Source organism: Strix uralensis, chromosome Z (genome assembly GCF_047716275.1).
Source record: "Strix uralensis isolate ZFMK-TIS-50842 chromosome Z, bStrUra1, whole genome shotgun sequence".
Classification (NCBI taxonomy): Eukaryota; Metazoa; Chordata; class Aves; order Strigiformes; family Strigidae; genus Strix; species Strix uralensis.
In genome coordinates this window covers 30,729,838-30,748,463 of record NC_134012.1, presented here as the reverse complement: position 1 = coordinate 30,748,463, position 18,626 = coordinate 30,729,838, and the positions used below count along the sequence as shown (strand labels likewise).

Sequence of the window (18,626 nt, the reverse complement as noted above, 5' to 3'; positions counted from 1 at the left end):
TATAAATATTTACCTGCACTAATTACAGAAGTAAATTAGTGTTTCTAATAATAACATGAAGAGTAGATGCAGCCACAGAATTTCCACAGGAACATCAAAGCTAAAACAGTGTTACAGTGGTGAGCCATTAAGGCACCCACCCTTCAGAACTGTTTCCATATTAAAGTAAAGGCATCTTTTCTGTGGAAAGTGTTTATAAAGTCAGAAAGTTATTTTATTATCTTCTTGCCCATGAATACCACTGCTATTTTTGAAATTAACATTAGAATTCAGCTCTCAACATTTTAAAGGCTATTAATTTAGTTTCAGTTTAGAAATAACTGCTCCAAAATGCATACCAAAGTCCACTGAACTCAAAGGTCTACATCCAGCTCAGAAAAAAACGAGATACTTGTTTATACAAACAGCAGTAGTGGCAGACAGCAGTACAAGATAGTGCAATGAAAAGAGAAAGAGATTTTCCCCATTTAAATTATACTTTTTCAGAAACTTCTGTAACAAACTTACTTAAACCTAATGCATTCTTGCACTCTCCAGAAGTAACAAACCAGAGAAACAGGAGTGAAAATAGAATGAGGCAGTGCCCAAGCAGAGGGAGACAACCTCACTCTTTCTTCATTTTTTAAAGCATTTCCACTTGTTAAATAGCAGCTCCAAGTGCTCTGACTCTCACAGGAGGCCCTAACATCTTGGGGAGACTGTAGTTCACACTTAGCTACTTAGGTCTTTCCCCCAGTAAAGTGGAAATCACATGACATAGACACTGTTGAAAACATTGCTCTATGCTTGAGGACAAGAGGGAGTTAAAAAAAAAAAAAAAAGATGAACGGTCAGACAAGTATTTCCCATCTCTGAATGTGGTCAGAAAATATGCATAGAGAATAAAATTCCACTCTGTACTTTCATAAGCTCATCTATTTGAGCTTTTAGAAAAGTGATTTAAACAAAGCCATAGGAAAAAAGAAAACTATATGGGACTATAATTTCCTTAACTTCCTCAATAAAAAACTTAGAACACTTTCCAGACAGACTAAAAGTATTAAATTCAGATTACCACCACAGACAGGAACTTCAGCAAATACCAAATTTCATGTTCTACTTCAAGTACTTGAAGATGTGTAACATGGACATTATCTTTCTGTTGTAAAAATTTCACTTCACTTTTCAACAAGTCCTCTTTTTTTCTCTCCTGAATTACGATTATCAGCAGTTGAGAAGCAACAATACAGCAGTGGCATGCAAGTATCAAAATGTAAGTGCGTACTTCCAGGTGCATTTTTCCAATGAGCAGACAGAAGAAAGAGTGGCTAACCTTTACTTAGCAAAGGAGAAAGGAATGCATCTTGCATGTGTGGTCCATGGGATGAAACAGTGTCAATCTCTCTCTGAGAGGAGCTGATAGTGCCAAGCCAGCTGCGGCTCCGAGGTGTGTTTGAAACCCCTGTGTCCATGTCCATGTTCACAAAGGTGTCTGCAGACTGAGATTTTAGCAGGTGCTCCCCCATGGCTGAAAAAAAGAACCCATCAAAGAAAAATCTTGTAACCATCAAAAAGGAAATTTGGAAAGTTCTCACTGGGCATTTCAGGAAGCTAAAACTTGTGTGAAGTCAAAGTTCAATTAGTTTGCTGAGGGATCAGCGAAAGCAAGGGAATGCAGCAAGTTCAGGTATTACAAGAATTTCTCATCAGCTTTTTATGTCAGCAGTGGCGTAAAAAAAATACCAGCTGATGAAGTGTTAGCATCAACAGAACTAAGTAATGGTGCTGCTACTACCAAAAAGAGGAAGACTTGGCAGCTACTATCAACTTTGCCCTAGGAAGATAAACCAGTGAACTGAGAGATTAATAATACAAAGGAAGTTTACAGCAAGTCTTCAAAAGTCTTACCCTTTAACATAAAGCAAATTTCAACCGTCAGGGACATTAAATATAAAAAAGTTAATCAAAACCTCATTTAAAGACTATATAAGAATGTTGATTTTAGTAACTTTCTGTAGCATAATTTACATCAAAGAGCAACATCCATGTTCAGCTCAACATCTGCACCAGTGATAACCAGTTCAGTGCACCCGAGAAAGCAAGAACACTCAATAGAAACAGTAGTGTAATCAGACTACACAAGAGATGCTGCCTGTGCTAAACGGAATTCCTTCAGAAAACACACCCTGTGTGAGAAAGCTGTGCAGGTGGCCAGCCTCAGCCTGTTCTTTGCTTGGCTGAACTGAGGAAGGACAGATTCAGACTGATGGGTGCAGGACTGCAGGAGGGAAACCTAGTCCAAATCAACTCAGATGTTACAGCACCTGTCTTGTACTTTCCATTCTTGAAAGGTGAATTAATGGACGAAGCCGGTATGACTGGAAATGGCCAGAGGAAATCCTTGTGTAGCTTTTTCAAAGCAAACACAAAATCATCCACACGGGCAGCTCTGGCTCGCTCCTTGCACAGCCAGCCAATCAGCTCAAAGCCTAACTGTGCAGCAAAGCAGCCAAGGTCTTTCAGCTTGATTTCTTCTAGCAGACGCCGAGCATGCCGCCAGAGCATCATGTCAATGTACATGTTCTCTGCACAATCACTGTCTTTACTCCACCTATAGACAGACCAGAGAACAGTGACATTAAGACTGATAAAAGGAGTTGTAAAGGCTGTTGGCCACAACCATAGTACATGAAGTGTCCATAGTAGTAGTGGGATCTTTCTATATACCAGCAAAAGCAGTTTCCATCATTCCTTGCTATTTATGCTCTCTAAAAGATCCCACTGCCTCACCAGGTAAGTGAAATAAGGGAAGGAAGTTACAACAGCAGCAGTGTCCCTAGAGTATTAAACTATTAGCAATACAGAAAAAAAGGTAAAGAAGGAGCAATAAAAGGCAGATGCCATTGCAAAGTGACTTCTGAGAAACAAGTTTAGAGAACCTTCCTATTAAACTCTTTAAGGTACATCTTTTCTCTATGGAAAACTGCTAAATAAAAGCATCTGAATTTGTACTAAGATTGTTTTGAAGGTCTTATATGGGGGAAAAAAGCCAAAACCAAGATAATAAATCCAAACTCAGTGCTGCTTCTGAACATTAATACCAATCAATATGAATTCTGTATACAGCAATTTAAGAGGTATTTACCCCAAGGTGTAAAAGGCTCTATTTATGGCTTGGCAACACACTGCTAGATCAGGATGTGCACAATATCACAGTACAGTGTATACTATGATGTTGCAGTACTGCGAACTGTTCAAGACATATCTTTCAGCAAAACAGATCCTTCAAATACAAGGCATGCGGTCTCACTAGCTATTTAAATTACTACATGCATCCAGTGGATTCAGAGGCTTTTGGTCAGCAATATCCACGTAAGTGTGCCTGTGTACATATACATACACAGACACATATATTTACATGTGTGAGAATATTTTCTCCCAAGAACATAAGAGAGAGGCACAGACATTATGAGTTGGTAAAAGACAAACACAGAAGGATGTGGACGGAGACTATGACAAATCTATCATATAATGTACCTCTGTAACTTAAATCGGTAAGAGAGTTAGTACAGTACCTAAGGAACTGGGGAAGGAGAGAACGTTACTACCAGTTACCTTTTTCCAGATGGGCCAGAGGGCATACTCAGTGTTTTTGTCAAGTTAAATTTGCTATGGAGATTCTCTGCTGACTGGGATAAACTAATGCTTCGATGTCTGAAGAACTCAAAGCCACTACTTGAACTAGGTTCCTAAAACCAAGAAAACGAAAACATACAGTCAAAGGAGCGAATGTGCTATATAATAGCAAGATTAATCATACAAAGTGTGATGCACAGTATTTACTTCATCACAAACCTGAGTTGTTGGTGTAGCTGGAGGTGTCTCTGTTTCTCCAGAACCAATGGCTTTAAGAAATCTGATCATATGACGACAAAGATCCCACTTTCCCTGCTCTAAGGCAGTATTAAATAGGAGAGTAGCATGTTGTCTGCTAACTGCTGGAACTTCCATATTCTGCAAGCAACAAAGCATAATTAAGTAATTTGCTTTTGCCATCGAGCAGCAAGAGTCCTATTAAGTCTTAAGTCAAACCACATCATGTCATGTTCAAGTATACCAGAGATTAGAAGCAGCAAATTTTATACTACTATTTTCCTTTTTATGACAGTAAACTAACTACTTACATTGCGTGATATTCCCCCCCTTCAAAACTGGACATAATCTCAACAGAAAACTGTTAAAGATCTGTTTAACATGCTTAACTTCGGTATGCCAATATTTTTTAAATACTAGAACATTAGTAAATATCACCTCTCTTGCAATATATGAGGTACCATTACCTGCAGGATAATAAGATAAGAGGCAGCTGTGTCCAAGTCCTGGGCCATCAAGCACTCTTCAAATAAGTCCTTCGGGTTTCCAACAGCAGCAAAAAGGTAATTCCACAGGGCATATTCTGTCTTCCTAGCACAATGAACAACTGTCTGCAGGAAGAGGGGGAACTCTGTAATGAACTTCGCCACAGTGGGAAGCAGAGGGTCGGGAATGGGTTCCCGCGAGGTAGCTTCTTCTTCCAGCACTTCATGAAGCATCAGTTCTAATACGTGAGGAAAGTATGGTAACGTGGCACAGGAGTGGGCCAAAAGCAAGGCTTGTTCACCGAGGTTCCTAACCAAGAGCTGGCGTAAAATGTGATGGAGGTAGATCTGAGAGGTTCTCTCAACAATGGAGAAAGGAAAGAGAACCTCTAAGTGTTCTCTAGCACTGGTTTGAGTGTATAAACAGTCATAGAGCACAGTGTCATTAACAGCACCAAGAACCAAGGCATCTTCAAACAAAACAGCCAATGGATATATGTTGATGTGGAAAGGCAGCATGATCCGTCTTGACAGAAAGGAATGCGGTTTTCGATGATCTCTGGGAAACAGGGGAAGCCAGACTTTCATACCTGCCCCACCACAGCTGAGCCACAGAGCCTCCAATAAGTGGCGTTTCTGTTTGTTGATCCTGCAAGTAGTCCATACATTTTCAACAGACTGGGCTAGGACAACCGGAGCACAAAAAGGCAGCTATTCAAGAGAAAGAGAAGAAAAAAAACAGAATTCATTATTGCTTTTTATTTTTTTTTACCCCCTTCACAAGAACTCTTTTTTCAGCTAAGAACTACTCTCTTCAAATATGTTACTCTTCTAACAAAGAAGAAACAAATCTGCTTATCCCTTAACTGCACCCTAGCACCTGGGAAAATACCACTTATTACTTACACTAATTCAAAAGACATTTCTGTCATTTGTTTAACCTCCTTAGTCAGGAAGCCAGAGGGGTGAGAATAAGGGAGGAAAATAAAATAAAAACTTGCTCTCTGCTTCCTCAACACAAGAGTCCAACCTAGAACTGACAAAATTACAACAAATGCCAAATTTGCTAGTGTTTGATTGAGCTGCAAACAACTCTTCATCTAAACTTTTCAGATCTCACTCTCCCAAAGTGCTTGTTTCATGTAGAATTGGTTTTCACTGGCACAGAAAAACTGGAAAGTTTAGTCACTGATTTTTATTATTGCTGGTTTTAGGAACTTCGTAAACATACTCTGCAAAAAATTATAATGTTCCATAAACATACAGAACAGTTTTAGGTAGACTGGAGATTTTCTGTCATTAGTGCATACCAAATTTTGTACAGTACCTTTATGCTTAAAACTCCTATCTTTCACTGCAATACAAGTGGTAAACACAAGTAGTAAATAGTTAGACATTCACACAATTAAGTATTAAGTAACGTTTCACAGATTCTTAAGAGACAAAAAAAAATCATGGGAGTAGTAATTTACTTCCAGCTAACAATTCAGCCTGTAAGAGTAGACAGTGCCTTGCATTACAGACCTCTTTATGCCTGGACTGCTCCCTTCCACAGTCACTGACAACATCTTTGAAGCCATATACAATGTTTCACATATATTTACTCACATGCTTCCTTTGATTAGGATTATTATCCTTATCTCGTATCTGGGGTCCAGATCGATCTCTTTGCAACATGATGAGTTGACCTGCTAAGTTTAGCATAATACTTTCAGCCTCACAAGCCTGAGGATAAAAGGGTATTATACAAATTAGGTAAGCCTTCTGAATGCATCCCCATAACCACAAAACACAACCTCAAATAAGAAGAGTAAATTATCTGCACTACTGTACAGAGATGACTAACAACCGAATTCAGTGCAGAAGGAGTCAGAAAAATTAATTAGAACTAAGTACCTACAGATAGATTCATTTATGTAGTTCTTGTGCAAAGGAGTAAACACTGGAAGGTTTCACGTTCACTAGACTCATTCCACATGTTTATTTGATAAGGGCTTTTTTCAACTAAGCCTCCTGGCATGGGCAAGCCACAAGTATTTTAAGGAAAAGAAAGCTCTGTATTCTTATCAGTATCACCACTGTATGATTGCCAGTATCTGACTGCAAAGACTAACACTGGTACACAAGCCAAAGAGAGTTTAGCCACACTCATACAGCATCTTGAACTTTTAGAAGCTGCAGTTAAGAGAAAAATCTTTCTAGTTAGGTATATCAAGAAATCAAAGTATTCTTTCTAAAGATTTATTTCAGAACTGTTTCATGTTAATTTTAAACCAAATCACTGGAGCCAATACCATGCTGTCCATCAAATTTAGTTTTAAAATACATGGGTAGAGTGCTTGCATGGTAAATTTGCAGCATCAGGGGTTAAGGTCACCAATAGGTAACAACACCAAAAAGGGTAACACACTCCACATCAGACACATTGCTTTGTCTACAGTGCAGTATCATTCGGTGCTTACATTAATACTTCTCTTTTGATCAGGAGGATCGACAAAGTTTGAAGGTATGGGCTCTTAGTTAGAAAGAAAAGGGGTAATATTTGATCAGCTTCATTGAAGCTAAGTTTAAAATATTACTAGTGCTCTAAAAAGTTTCAGTAGCTTTTTCTCAAAATTGGGAAACATTGTAGGTCAGGTAGTTCAGGAATTAGGACACTGTCTCACAGCAAGATGGTCTAGAAAACCACAAGCATGTTGCCTTTTATGCCCTTGTCTAAGACTGTATCAAAGTCTCAGGACGCATGTTCAGCATTATGGGACTCTAAGTTAGAATGAACTGAAGGAAGAAGCACAGGCCTTCGGATTTTATATCTGTGCCATTGCCTTCATATCTGCCAGTGGCTCTGGTATGTGGAGAAAAATACACACCGTCACATGTCTATGGGCCTGCCTCATGGACAATGCAACTTCTGATCTATCTTAAGGTAGTGGCTCTGATAAGAAAATACGCTTCATACTGTAGCTACTCAAACAGTTAAGCTTAATTTGTTTACACTACAGACAAAAAAATCCAAGTTCTCTTTGCACTGTGCTTCCAGTGGCCTGAATCATTTCCCAGAGTTAAGACAGAGCTTCACCTTCACAACTTACTCATTGTTTGGCTGTTGGCCTGCCTCCTGACATAACTAGTGGCGGAGATTATCTTACTTTATTTTAGTGTAGTGGGAAATTTACTAAGAGTAACCTTATAGGTTCATATGCCATCTTTTCCTTTCTTCTGTTTATCCTTTGAGTAATGGACCTGCTGCTGCAACAAAGGCACTTCCTAATGCCTGGATTGCTCTGGTGTTCAACTTTAAATACACAATAAAGGAACATATCCTTGACAGTTAAGTTTAATTTGTTCTTCAAGATTTGGCCCCAAACTTTACAAGATGACAAGAGAAGATACGAAATAGCAGTAAGAGTTTGGATTTTATTTCAACCACCCCCCCATTCACACATAAAATGTCTATATAACAAGCATCAGAAAAAACCTGTTCTGCATTTTACCATATGGATTATTACCATATAGATTTATGACTCATTTATCATCCAGGTAACCTTTGAAGACTAAGGTAACAAATACAAGCACCAGTTCTTTTGAATTTTGAGTACTATAGACCTGTTACCTGCTGAGGCATCTTCAAGGTGATGCCAGTCTCTGTCCTCACTGATGTCAACGTAACAGACACTACAAGAAAAGGATGAGGAATGTACCGAGACATGGACACTTCTTGAAGAACCTGGATACTGGCAGTAGGGTTAAGACTGAAAGGAAAGATGACTACATTTAGTAATTTTAAAATAGTATTTAACTTAAAATTAATATCTTGAAGTAAACATAATGAAAATAAGCAACTTCAGCAAACCGTTTACTCTACAGATCAAAATGACTCTTCTTTAACCAGGAATCCCACAGGCCCATATATCTACTCTACGTAAAGTTACCAAATAAACCTAAGCTGGGCTACTTTACATGGAGAGTTTTGGGGAATACAGCTGTGAATGGCTAGAAGACAACACCAGATACTTCAAAGTAAGACTCTATTCACCCTTCAATAAGACAATTCCAGGGTTTGGATTTTGTTGGGAGTTTTCTTTGACAAGCATTGAAAATATTTTCGTCTTTAGCAGATCAACAGCTTGCCTTCTGCTAAGAAAAAAAGGCCCCTTCTTGCTGAAACCAAGATGCCATAACTGTAAGAAAAGTCACCTGCTTAGGCACTTCAAAAAACTATCTGGGAATCTTTAACTCCTCCTTAGGTCCACTAACCTTAAGTGTCTGAAAGTATCTGGATCTTACAGTGTTACTTCTTTTGCATCAAAATAGCTCCCCACAACCACACCACAGACCAAACATCTCTCTTAATCTTTACTGCTCCACCACCACCCTCACCAAATACAGAATCACAGAATCATCTAAGTTGGAAAAGACACTGAAGATCATCTAGGCCAACAATTAACCTAACACTGACAGTTCCCAACTACACCAGATCCCTCAGCACTATGTCAGCCTGACTCAAACACCTCCAGGGATGGGGAGTCCACCACTGCCCTGGGCAGCCCATTCCAAGCCCTAACAACCCCTTCTGGAAAGAAATACTTCCTAATATCCAGTCTAAACCTTCCCTGGTGCAACTTGAGGCCATTCCCTCTTGTCCTGTCGCTTGTTACTTGGTTAAAGAGACTCATCCCCAGCTCTCTGCAACCTCCTTTCAGGTAGTTGTAGAGGGCGATGAGGTCTCCCCTCAGCCTCCTCTTCTCCAGACTAAACAGCCCCAGTTCCCTCAGCCGCTCCTCCTATGACATGTGCTCCAGACCCTTCACCAGCTTCGTTGCCCTTCTCTGGACACGCTCGAGTAATTCAATGTTGTTTTTGTAGTGAGGGGCCCAAAACTGAACACAGTAATCGAGGTGTGGCCTCACCAGTGCCGAGTACAGGGGTAAGATCACTTCCCTGTCCCTGCTGGCCACGCTGTTGTTGATACAAGCCAGGATGCCATTGGCCTTCTTGGCCACCTGGGCACGCTGCTGGCTCTTGTTCAGCCGGCTGTCAATCAACACCCCCAGGTCCCTCTCTGACTGGCAGCTCTCCAGACACTCCTTCTCCAGCCACTCCTCCCCAAGCCTGTAGCACTGCTGGGGGTTGTTGTGGCCCAAGTGCAGCACCCGGCATTTGGCCTTATTGAAACTCCTACAGTTGTCCTTAGCCCATCGCTCCAGCCTGTCCAGATCTCTCTGCAGAGCCTCCCTACCCTCAAGCAGATCAACACTCCCACCCAACTTGGTGTCATCTGCAAACTTACTGAGGGTGCACTCGATCCCCTCGTCCAGATCATCAATAAAGATGTTAAACAGGAGTGGCCCCAAAACCAAGCGCTGGGAGACACCACTCGTGACCAGCCACCAACCAGATTTAACTCCGTTCACCACCACTCTTTGGGCCCGGCCAGCCAGACAGTTTTTTACCCAGCGAAGCGTGTGCCCATCCAAGCCACGAGCAGCCAGTTTCGCCAGGAGAATGCTGTGGGAAACGGTGTCAAAGGCCTTACTAAAGTCAAGGTAGACAACATCCACAGCCTTTCCCTCACCCAGTAAGCGGGTCGCCCTGTCGTAGAAGGAGATCAGATTCGTCAAGCAGGACCTGCCTTTCATAAACCCATGCTGACTGGGCCTGATCATCTGGTTGTCCCGCATGTGTTGTATGATGGCACTCAGGATGAGCTGCTCCATCACCTTCCCAGGCACCAAAGTCAAGTTGACAGGCCTGTAATTTCCTGGATCATCCTTCTGACCCTTCTTATAGATGGACGTCACATTGGCCAATTTCCAATCCGTCGGGACCTCCCTGGTCAGCCAGGACTGCTGGTAAATGATGGAAAGCGGCTTGCCCAGCACCCCAGCCAGCTCCTTCAGCACCCTCGGGTGTATCCCATCCGGTCCCATAGACTGGTGTGTGTCTATATGATGCAGTAGGTCACTGACTGTCTCCTCCTGGAATGTGGGGGGGTCGTTCTCCCAGTCTCTGTCTTCTGGCTGAGGAGGCTGGATTCCCTCAGTACAACTAGTCTTCTTATTAAAGACTGAGGCAAAGAAGGCATTAAGCACCTCAGCATTTTCCTCATCACTTGCTGCCATGTTTCCTCCTGTGTCTAGCAGGGGATGGAGGCTCTCCCTGGTCTTTCTTTTGCTGTTGACATACTTATAGAAACATTTCTTGTTATCCTTGAGGGTTGAAGCCAGATTAATGTCTAGCTGGGCTTTAGACCTCCCGATTTCCGCCCTGCACAGCCTCACAGCATCTTTGAAATCACTGTGAGTGGCTAGCCCCTTCTTCCAAAGGCCGTAAACTCTCCTCTTCTCCCAGAGTTGCAGCCAAAGCTCCCTGTTCATCCACAGTAGCCCTCTCCCTTCTCTGACGCCAGCTTCTCTTACAGCACCTGGGGACAGCCTGCTCCTGTGTCATTAAGACTTCCTTCTTAAAGAGCGCCCAGCTTTCCTGGACCCCTATACGCTTCAGGATCATCTCCCAAGGGATCCTGTCAAGCAGCTGCCCAAACAAGTCAAAGTCAGCCCTCTGGAAGTGCAGGATGTCAGTTCTGCTGCCCCCTCTCCTGGCCTCTCTAAGAATAGAGAACTCTATTATTTCATGATGGCTGTGCCCTAGTTGTCCTCTGACCGCCACATCATCCACCAGTCCTTCTCTGTTCACAAAGAGGAGATCCAGAAGGACACCTTCTCTGGTCAGTTCACTCACCAGCTGCGTCAGAAGTTGTCTCCCACACATTCCAGGAATCTCCGGGCCTGGTCCCGCTCTGCTGTGTTTTATTTCCAGCAGATGTCTGGGAAGTTAAAGTCTCCCACAAGAACAAGGGCAAGCAATCGTGAGATTTCTTCTAAGTGCCTATAGAATTTTGCCTATACAATTCCTACTTCTAATGTGAGAAACATTTTTTATTAAAAATATTCAAGTATGTGGGTGCCTTTTAGTACCTTTTTCTTGTATTTACATTCAGTTTTCAAGTTCCTATCAGCTAGATCATGTTTGTGCAGACATCTGGAAACATGCATGTCTCAGTCACAACCTCCACACCTAATGTGCATATCTGCATGTATGTAAGAGACAACAGTTATAAACTATCACTTGTGCATACAGATAATACTTACCCCTCTGTATTTTAAATATTTGACTCCATAAGTTATCAAACAACTTTATATTATCATAAGAATTTACTCAGACTGAGTACAGATTCACAAGTACACTACTGCAAAAGCATTTACATACTGCTACTCACCCTTCAGGCCTTCTCTCAATACTGTAAAGGCAAATGCAACAATCTGCTCTGAACAGTATTACAATGTCCCGGAAGACACTCAGTAGTAACGTGTCTGCTTGCACTTTGGTGATGTGTGCAAATGCATTGTCAAGATTAGACGTTCGCAGGTAGATTCTCAGCTACAAGGAAAGGGAGTAGGTTGAATACAGGTTCTGTTTACCAACAAACTAATAGTAATTCCATGTTCAATTGTTTTCTTTTTTGTGGAATGGCTGCCAAGGATTTCTATCAAGGCACATTACTGGATTTTTGTTTCATTGAATGTTTTATCCATTGCATTATATTATTACATCCAAAGTGGTTCAAGAACAGGACAGACAAGTCTGAAGTACTGAACAACAAACATAAGGAAGAAGTTTTATTCATTAGTTTTAAAAAGCAAAGAGTAAGGGAAGCTCTTCTGCCCATCTAATTTAAAATCTAATGATCTTCTGCCCATCTAATTTAAAAGATGCCTAAAAACAGTCTTTGTGCTACCATGCAAAAATGTTCACAAAGTTCTCAGACAATGAGTAGATGCACAGTAGTCAGCAAAACAGTTTTTAACAGCAATAATTAACTTTTCTGGAAATAATTACTTAGATGTTAGTAAACAATTTCTGAACATGACCAAAAGCCACCTATGTATCAAGCTTTTCATATTTATAATACTACTGTAGAACAGATCAAACATTCTAAACATGACTTATTTACTTTGAAGAAAAATACCTCACCTCTTCCTGATGATCATTTAAATTATAACATGCAAGAACAATGAAGTCATTCCACCATGCTAAGCCACCTGTTACCATCATATTTTGCTCCTGAAAAAAGAAAGCAAGTGACATATGTATAGTATGCATTTTTATATAAGTATACACACACACACATGTACATTCTATGGGTAATTTCTGAAAGCCATACATGATGTCTATCATCTTTACTGATAATGGCAAGAGATTAAAAAAACCAAAGTACTAAAGAATAATGTGTGAAGGACAAACATCATCTTACAAAACACAGCTCCACAGTTCCTTATGCTACTGGCATCTCTCAACTCTCTCCAATTAGCTCTCTGCTTCTGAACAGAATTTACCAGCTTGGCATCCAAAGCCATGTCTCACACAAACTCTCAGATAAGACACATGGGAGTAAGTGTCTGACTATATGCACTCAGATTATCGTGCCAAAGCCACAAGACAAGAGTTTCAGTCATTTTATGAAAAACACATGCAAAACCAGCAATCCCAAGTGTGTTTACATTTTACTTGAAAACAATATTTTTTAATTTTCTCCAAGAGTCACATTCCAACAAATTCAACCTCCCCAGTATATGCAAATAAAGTACCATAACCTCTCACCTGGGTAATGTTTCCAAACAGCTTCCATTTTTTGGTGAGTAAAGAATAATGTGCAAAACCAAACTTGCCAACAACAGCTACATTCTGTCCAAGCTTGTCAATAGCTGAAAACTGTTCAAAGAGAAAAAAAACACAATCTCAGGAGGCAACTTATTTAAATGATATATCCTATCCAAATACATCACTACAAGGCAATATAATGTCAGAGTCAAAACTTGTGAAGTGTCTTCATGTTTTCTACTTTACTGCCCAACACATATTCTTCTTTCTGTAATTTAAAACAATGATTTCATCTTCTAGAGCAACACTAAGGGACAGTTATAAAAACCCAATACTTTTAAAGAAGCAAGAACATATTCTCAAAATAACTCACCCTTATAGGCCAGTTGCTCTCTAGATACGTACTATGAATCTAAAAAAAAAAAAAAAAAAAGCCAAAACCACATAACTATACCAAGCACCATTAAAGTAGTGATTAATTATAATGTTTATAAAGAAGTTTTTGTACAATGACCATGTTTTTCCAAAACACTGGCTTAAAGGTTTTAAATGCTGGGATTTCTTTTTTAAATACAATTAACTTACCCCCCCCCCCCCGCCCCCCTGCCCCAAAAGTTACTGAAGCCTAAATGTTAGTGTGTTTTTAATACAAGAAATATAGAAATGCATTAACAACATACAACAGCTAATACTATATTACAAATTAATAGTCAAAATTTGCTCTTCTACCCCCCTAGGTACTCCTCCTCCATCAGAACCTTTCATGGGAACATACAGGTTTTGATAAACACAGCATTCAGAAGGGACTTCAGTGCTGGGATGAAAATTCTAATCCCAACAGAAATACACACCAGCACATCCAAAAGCCTTGTTATGAGAGCACTTGACTGGGATACGTCAAATTAAATTGTGATCCTGGATTCTTCATGTCACATGGGAAGATACAAATCCAGGTTCAAACTCCAATCCTTAGTCTGATACAAGGCAGGTAAGTGCTCTCATTCCCCAGCCACTGGCTGTTCTCATGGGTATGTTGCTCCCCACAGTAATTGCAATTGTGTTAGTTTTACTCCTACACAGAATGAGGACTTCCTCCTCCTACACCAGTTTCAGAAGACAGAAGAGCTACCTGGCCAGCTAAAGTGGAAATTCAACAGTATCTAGAATCTGACATCGATGCCTAGAGTCAAATGCTGTTTAATAATACTGGTTCATGTATTACGAGAAAAACAAAATCTTGAGGACCTTTTAAAAACCTTTACTTAAAAAATATCTACCAAAATATCTACCAATTCAAGCATGAAAGAACATGCACTTGAGTTACAGATTAAAAGCTATTTCATTTTTCCTGTGTATTACAGAGAAAATAGAATCTGTCCCATTACTAACCCGAAAATAATTTATTCTTCACAAGCTTGATATTGTGAAGTTTTAATTACATGCTTCAATAGATGCCATCTAAGACTGCTTGAAAATACAGCCAGAGTCCAAAGGCTGTATTCATCAGTTGAATATGCTTAAAGCAATTTGCATAAATAACAGAACAAATCCCTGAGAGATTTCTTGCATGTTGCACTTGTTCTCCCTTTCAAAGCATAGGAAAGTAATTTAACTACTTCCTTAAGTCAAAAAGACATCTGGATTTTTTTTTTACTGGCTAGGATCAAAACTTATAGCCACAAGGCTGATATGGCTAATGTTGCTTTACCATTTGGCAGTAAGAAAAAGCTGTAGCAGGGAAAACCCAAGAGGCAATAGAAAAGCAATGATCTCATACTAGAGGAAAAGGGTATGAAAGAGAGTGATGAGATCAGCTGCAAATTCCAGTCCTATAAAACTCTTGCAAGCACAGAGCACATATGGGCAACCAGCAACAATTACCTGTACAACGTGCCAATGCCTGTGTCCTAGTAAAGTGCTTAAACCCTGAGAATCTAAACTGCCATCTGAAAATGGGCCTCTTTCCCTGGTAGGCTTATGTTCAGAGTGTGCTGAAGTATTTCTGGGACTCTGAGCCTGTGTTGCATCTCCACAGTTCAAATACAACCGATCTTCTCCTTGAAGGAGGACTTGTTCCTGGTTACTCTACATTAAAAACAAGACAACAAGAAAACCAAAAGCAATCTTGAACTCCATACACAGAAAACAAAGAAAAACACATGATCAATATATGAACATGTTCTGCATAAATAATATGAAAAACAAGCGTTAAGACAGTTCTCAATTTTTGTATCACTACCTACTAGTAGGTTTTATGTTACAATATTGCATAGCAGTATTTTCAAAGTACTATTTTACAGGCTTTATGATAAAAAAGGAAAACCAGTCTAATGGCTGCAAAACAGACCTAAAATCTGTTAAGAGAATAACTCAGAGGTCACCTGAAAACTGGATATATGCTCTAAAATAAGGATATATTTATCAACAAAAGCTTACCATACAAGGGTTAACAGTGAGTGCACTCTTGATGAAATGAAACTGCAGAATACCAAACTGGCGAGCTTCATTACTTCCATCTCTTTCAGGCTTCATGTTTGAAGGAGAAATCCCATCAATAACCCACAGATGATACCCTTCTGATCCCCAGGTCTGAATGTAAAAGAATAACAATAATAAAAAAACACAACCAACCCTATATATCCTCAGAAACAAGAACTACAGAAACTTACTGTAACTGATCTTATGATTAGGCTGGTAAAAAACCACACAGTTTGATGTTCCAAAAAGTATCATCATAAGAATCGTAAGTAACTCATGCCGGTAAAATCCACAAGGAACAGTAAGAATATAACTTAAATTATTTTATTTTTATGTAAAAAATGTTGTTTAAATGAAAAGTAACTATGTAAGACATCCCCATAAGTAATGAAAACTGTTTAGTTTGCAGCTTAAAGCAACTAACAAAAATCCACAAACAAAATCAGGTATGAAAAAATCCTGATCCCCAAAATTACATTGGTGGTGGTTCATTAAATTCAATGGTATCAGAATTTGAGTCTTTGGGGTTAAGAAGTACGTTATGCTGTCCTTGCAGATTTGTACACGCACTTGGAGGTGCATGTTTAAAATTGTCAATCTTCATAGCAACTAGACTATACATAAATAAAATATTTTAGAAGTACTGTACAAAATAATAAACATAAAAGAGGCCTTGAAGACTGTGTCTGATATTTATCAAGATCTACTGATTTGACAGACTAGCAGGATTTCATGTTAATTAGTTTGTATTACAACAACAGCGGTTAAGTTTCTCTTGAATTCATATTCTGAGTTAAATTACTTCAACAGCCAAAGGTAAGCTGGTAATTTTAGAGAAATAAGTAAGTTTACGATTAGTGTTGTTCTGTGTCTCATTGTATTCTGAAATACAGTACAAGATTAAAAAAAATACATAGTAAGGAAAAACAAAAGTGTTCATTCTTAATATTAACAGCAAAGACAAGAAAAGGCATGCCATGCACACTTCATGATCAGGCATATACATGGGAAAAAAAAAATCATCAGCTGTTCCCTTTTCCCTCTTCCTTCAATACAACACTGATATTAGGAAGTGTAGTAAATAAAGTTAAAGAAAGCCAGTTTGATTTTCTGAAAATCTGTTTTACAAAGAATAATTTAAGAAAGTAACAGCTATCCTATAACAGTATTTTTACATTCGTATTTACCATAGAATTGATCTTCAGAGGATCCTTTTTGGCACCATCAGACTGATACCTTAAAAACAGAACAGAAGAAGTCTGAGTTTGGAAATAACTTCATCAAAATAAGAAATTATCTTCCTATCTTTGTACTGTCATATGGTTCTATATTGAACCTCACCTCAAACTATGAGGCCTATTTGATCCATGACACTGCATAAAAGGCAATGCAATTAGATGTCTAGCATAAACTGTTTGAATTGTGATTGCTGGATGCGAGCACATTTTCAGGCAATATATGCTGGCACTGAGGGAATTTTAATATTTGCCTGCTAAAGCCTGCCTTTGGGATAATTTGCCTTTACAGCCAGAAAGACCCCTACAAAAAGTAAATAATACTTTTTCATGCATATTCAAAGGATCCCATCCTAAATATTATTCAGTGATTCCAATATCTAAGGAACTGTAATGCAAAAGGATTTTAAGAAGCTACTTCAGTTAATTAGTTTCTAATTAAATGCTTTTAATTAGAAAACTAAAAGTTTCTAATAAAACATTTTACAATTTGATTAAAGATACTCACGCAAAATCACCTCCTAAAGTACAGATAAGCTGAGCACCAAAAACACTCCATAAGGACAAGCCTCCACATTCCCAGGTCACCATCACAACACAGCTATCAGGTGACCATCTGATTAGTTTAACAGGTCCTGTTTTATTCCAAATATCTGTTTAAAAACAGACAATAAAATACCACGTGAAAAACATCGTGTCCTTCAACTGCTTTCACCATTAGAAACAAAAGTATATGGAAATAAATATTTGATTTTTCAATTAACTTTGCTACATGCATCAAACTGACCATCTCAAAATGAATAAGCAGCAAAGGAAGAATTCATGTTATCTTTCAAATACATGTTTGGTTTCATAGGAAACTAAGAATACATCAAAACAGGCCAGAAATACACTGTGCTATGACACAACCATAAGACTGCAATTCTGGTAAAAGGATTTTTAGGACAAAAGAAGATTTTATACTTAGCCTTGAAACCTCTTACTTCAGCACTCAGCAGAACTGTAAAACTGTTATTTACAGATTTGATTTTTTTGTTAAAACCTAACAGGCGCACACCTTTTCAGTTGAGGATGCAATTTACCCACTTTATATGTTCCTCACTCTCAAGCCTGCAATACTTCACTACCACATGAAAAATTCCACTGAGCTTTTGCTCACTGCAGTTCAGGCATGTGCTGGATTACTCATTTTTTTTTCTGTACGCTACATATCAGTTGTTTCAAGTTAATTCACACCTCTATTATATTCATTATCAGTTTTGACAATAATCTCTCATTCTCTCAGGTGACTAACGGAAAAGTAATCTCGTAACTACATGTGGGAACTACTAAGATCTGCAGCATTTAAGAATGAACAACCAGAAGCAGTACTGTCTGTACACTGCTCAGATTCAGATTTATTAAAAAAAAAACAACAAACCCCAAAAAATCCCAACCAACCCTAGACCCTCATATATGAAACATAGCCAAAAGCAGTTAAAAGCAAGCAGCTAAAAGAACAAATGTGCAAGAGTAAATTACTATGAACATGCAAGAATAAATACTAATCCCATCAGTGAGAATGCAAACAACAAATAGTTGTTAACTAGCCAAGGATAAAAATATTCTTTACTACCATAAAAACAGCTGGAAAATTCTAGCAATAAAAGTAGCTCACCAGGATATTGTTTTGGTGTCAGTTCCAATTTATGAGAAAACTGCATGGCGCCAGTGGTGGTATCTATGGTATAAACCTGCACAGAACCACTGGAAGAGATTACACATGCTTTAGACTACAGATCATTTGGATTTCTCATCAGTTTCAAGAGCTTAATAAAAGATGCTTTTTTCTCACCAATACCAAACTTCTCTAGAACCAAAACATTGTGTCAAGTAACACCCAAAGAACTTTATGAAACAAATTTATAAGATACTT

The 18,626-nt window shown here is 39.0% G+C and overlaps 1 protein-coding gene across 5 annotated transcripts in view; it reads right to left on the bottom strand.

Moving 5' to 3' along the window:
• RIC1 (RIC1 homolog, RAB6A GEF complex partner 1) overlaps positions 1–18,626 on the bottom strand; it is a 56,479-nt gene that overhangs the window by 3,518 nt on the left and 34,335 nt on the right. For all 5 annotated transcript variants that reach the window (XM_074856778.1, XM_074856776.1, XM_074856777.1 and 2 more), the window contains 16 exons: positions 18,369–18,457; positions 17,220–17,364; positions 16,664–16,712; positions 15,435–15,587; positions 14,880–15,083; positions 13,372–13,410; positions 12,999–13,109; positions 12,372–12,461; positions 11,617–11,777; positions 7,951–8,089; positions 5,946–6,062; positions 4,320–5,048; positions 3,835–3,993; positions 3,595–3,728; positions 2,304–2,590; positions 1,313–1,507 (listed from right to left, as the gene is read on the bottom strand). In XM_074856778.1, the coding sequence (XP_074712879.1) occupies positions 1,313–1,507; positions 2,304–2,590; positions 3,595–3,728; positions 3,835–3,993; positions 4,320–5,048; positions 5,946–6,062; positions 7,951–8,089; positions 11,617–11,777; positions 12,372–12,461; positions 12,999–13,109; positions 13,372–13,410; positions 14,880–15,083; positions 15,435–15,587; positions 16,664–16,712; positions 17,220–17,364; positions 18,369–18,457 (2,801 nt within the window). The remainder of the gene's footprint in view (positions 1–1,312; positions 1,508–2,303; positions 2,591–3,594; positions 3,729–3,834; positions 3,994–4,319; positions 5,049–5,945; positions 6,063–7,950; positions 8,090–11,616; positions 11,778–12,371; positions 12,462–12,998; positions 13,110–13,371; positions 13,411–14,879; positions 15,084–15,434; positions 15,588–16,663; positions 16,713–17,219; positions 17,365–18,368; positions 18,458–18,626) is intronic.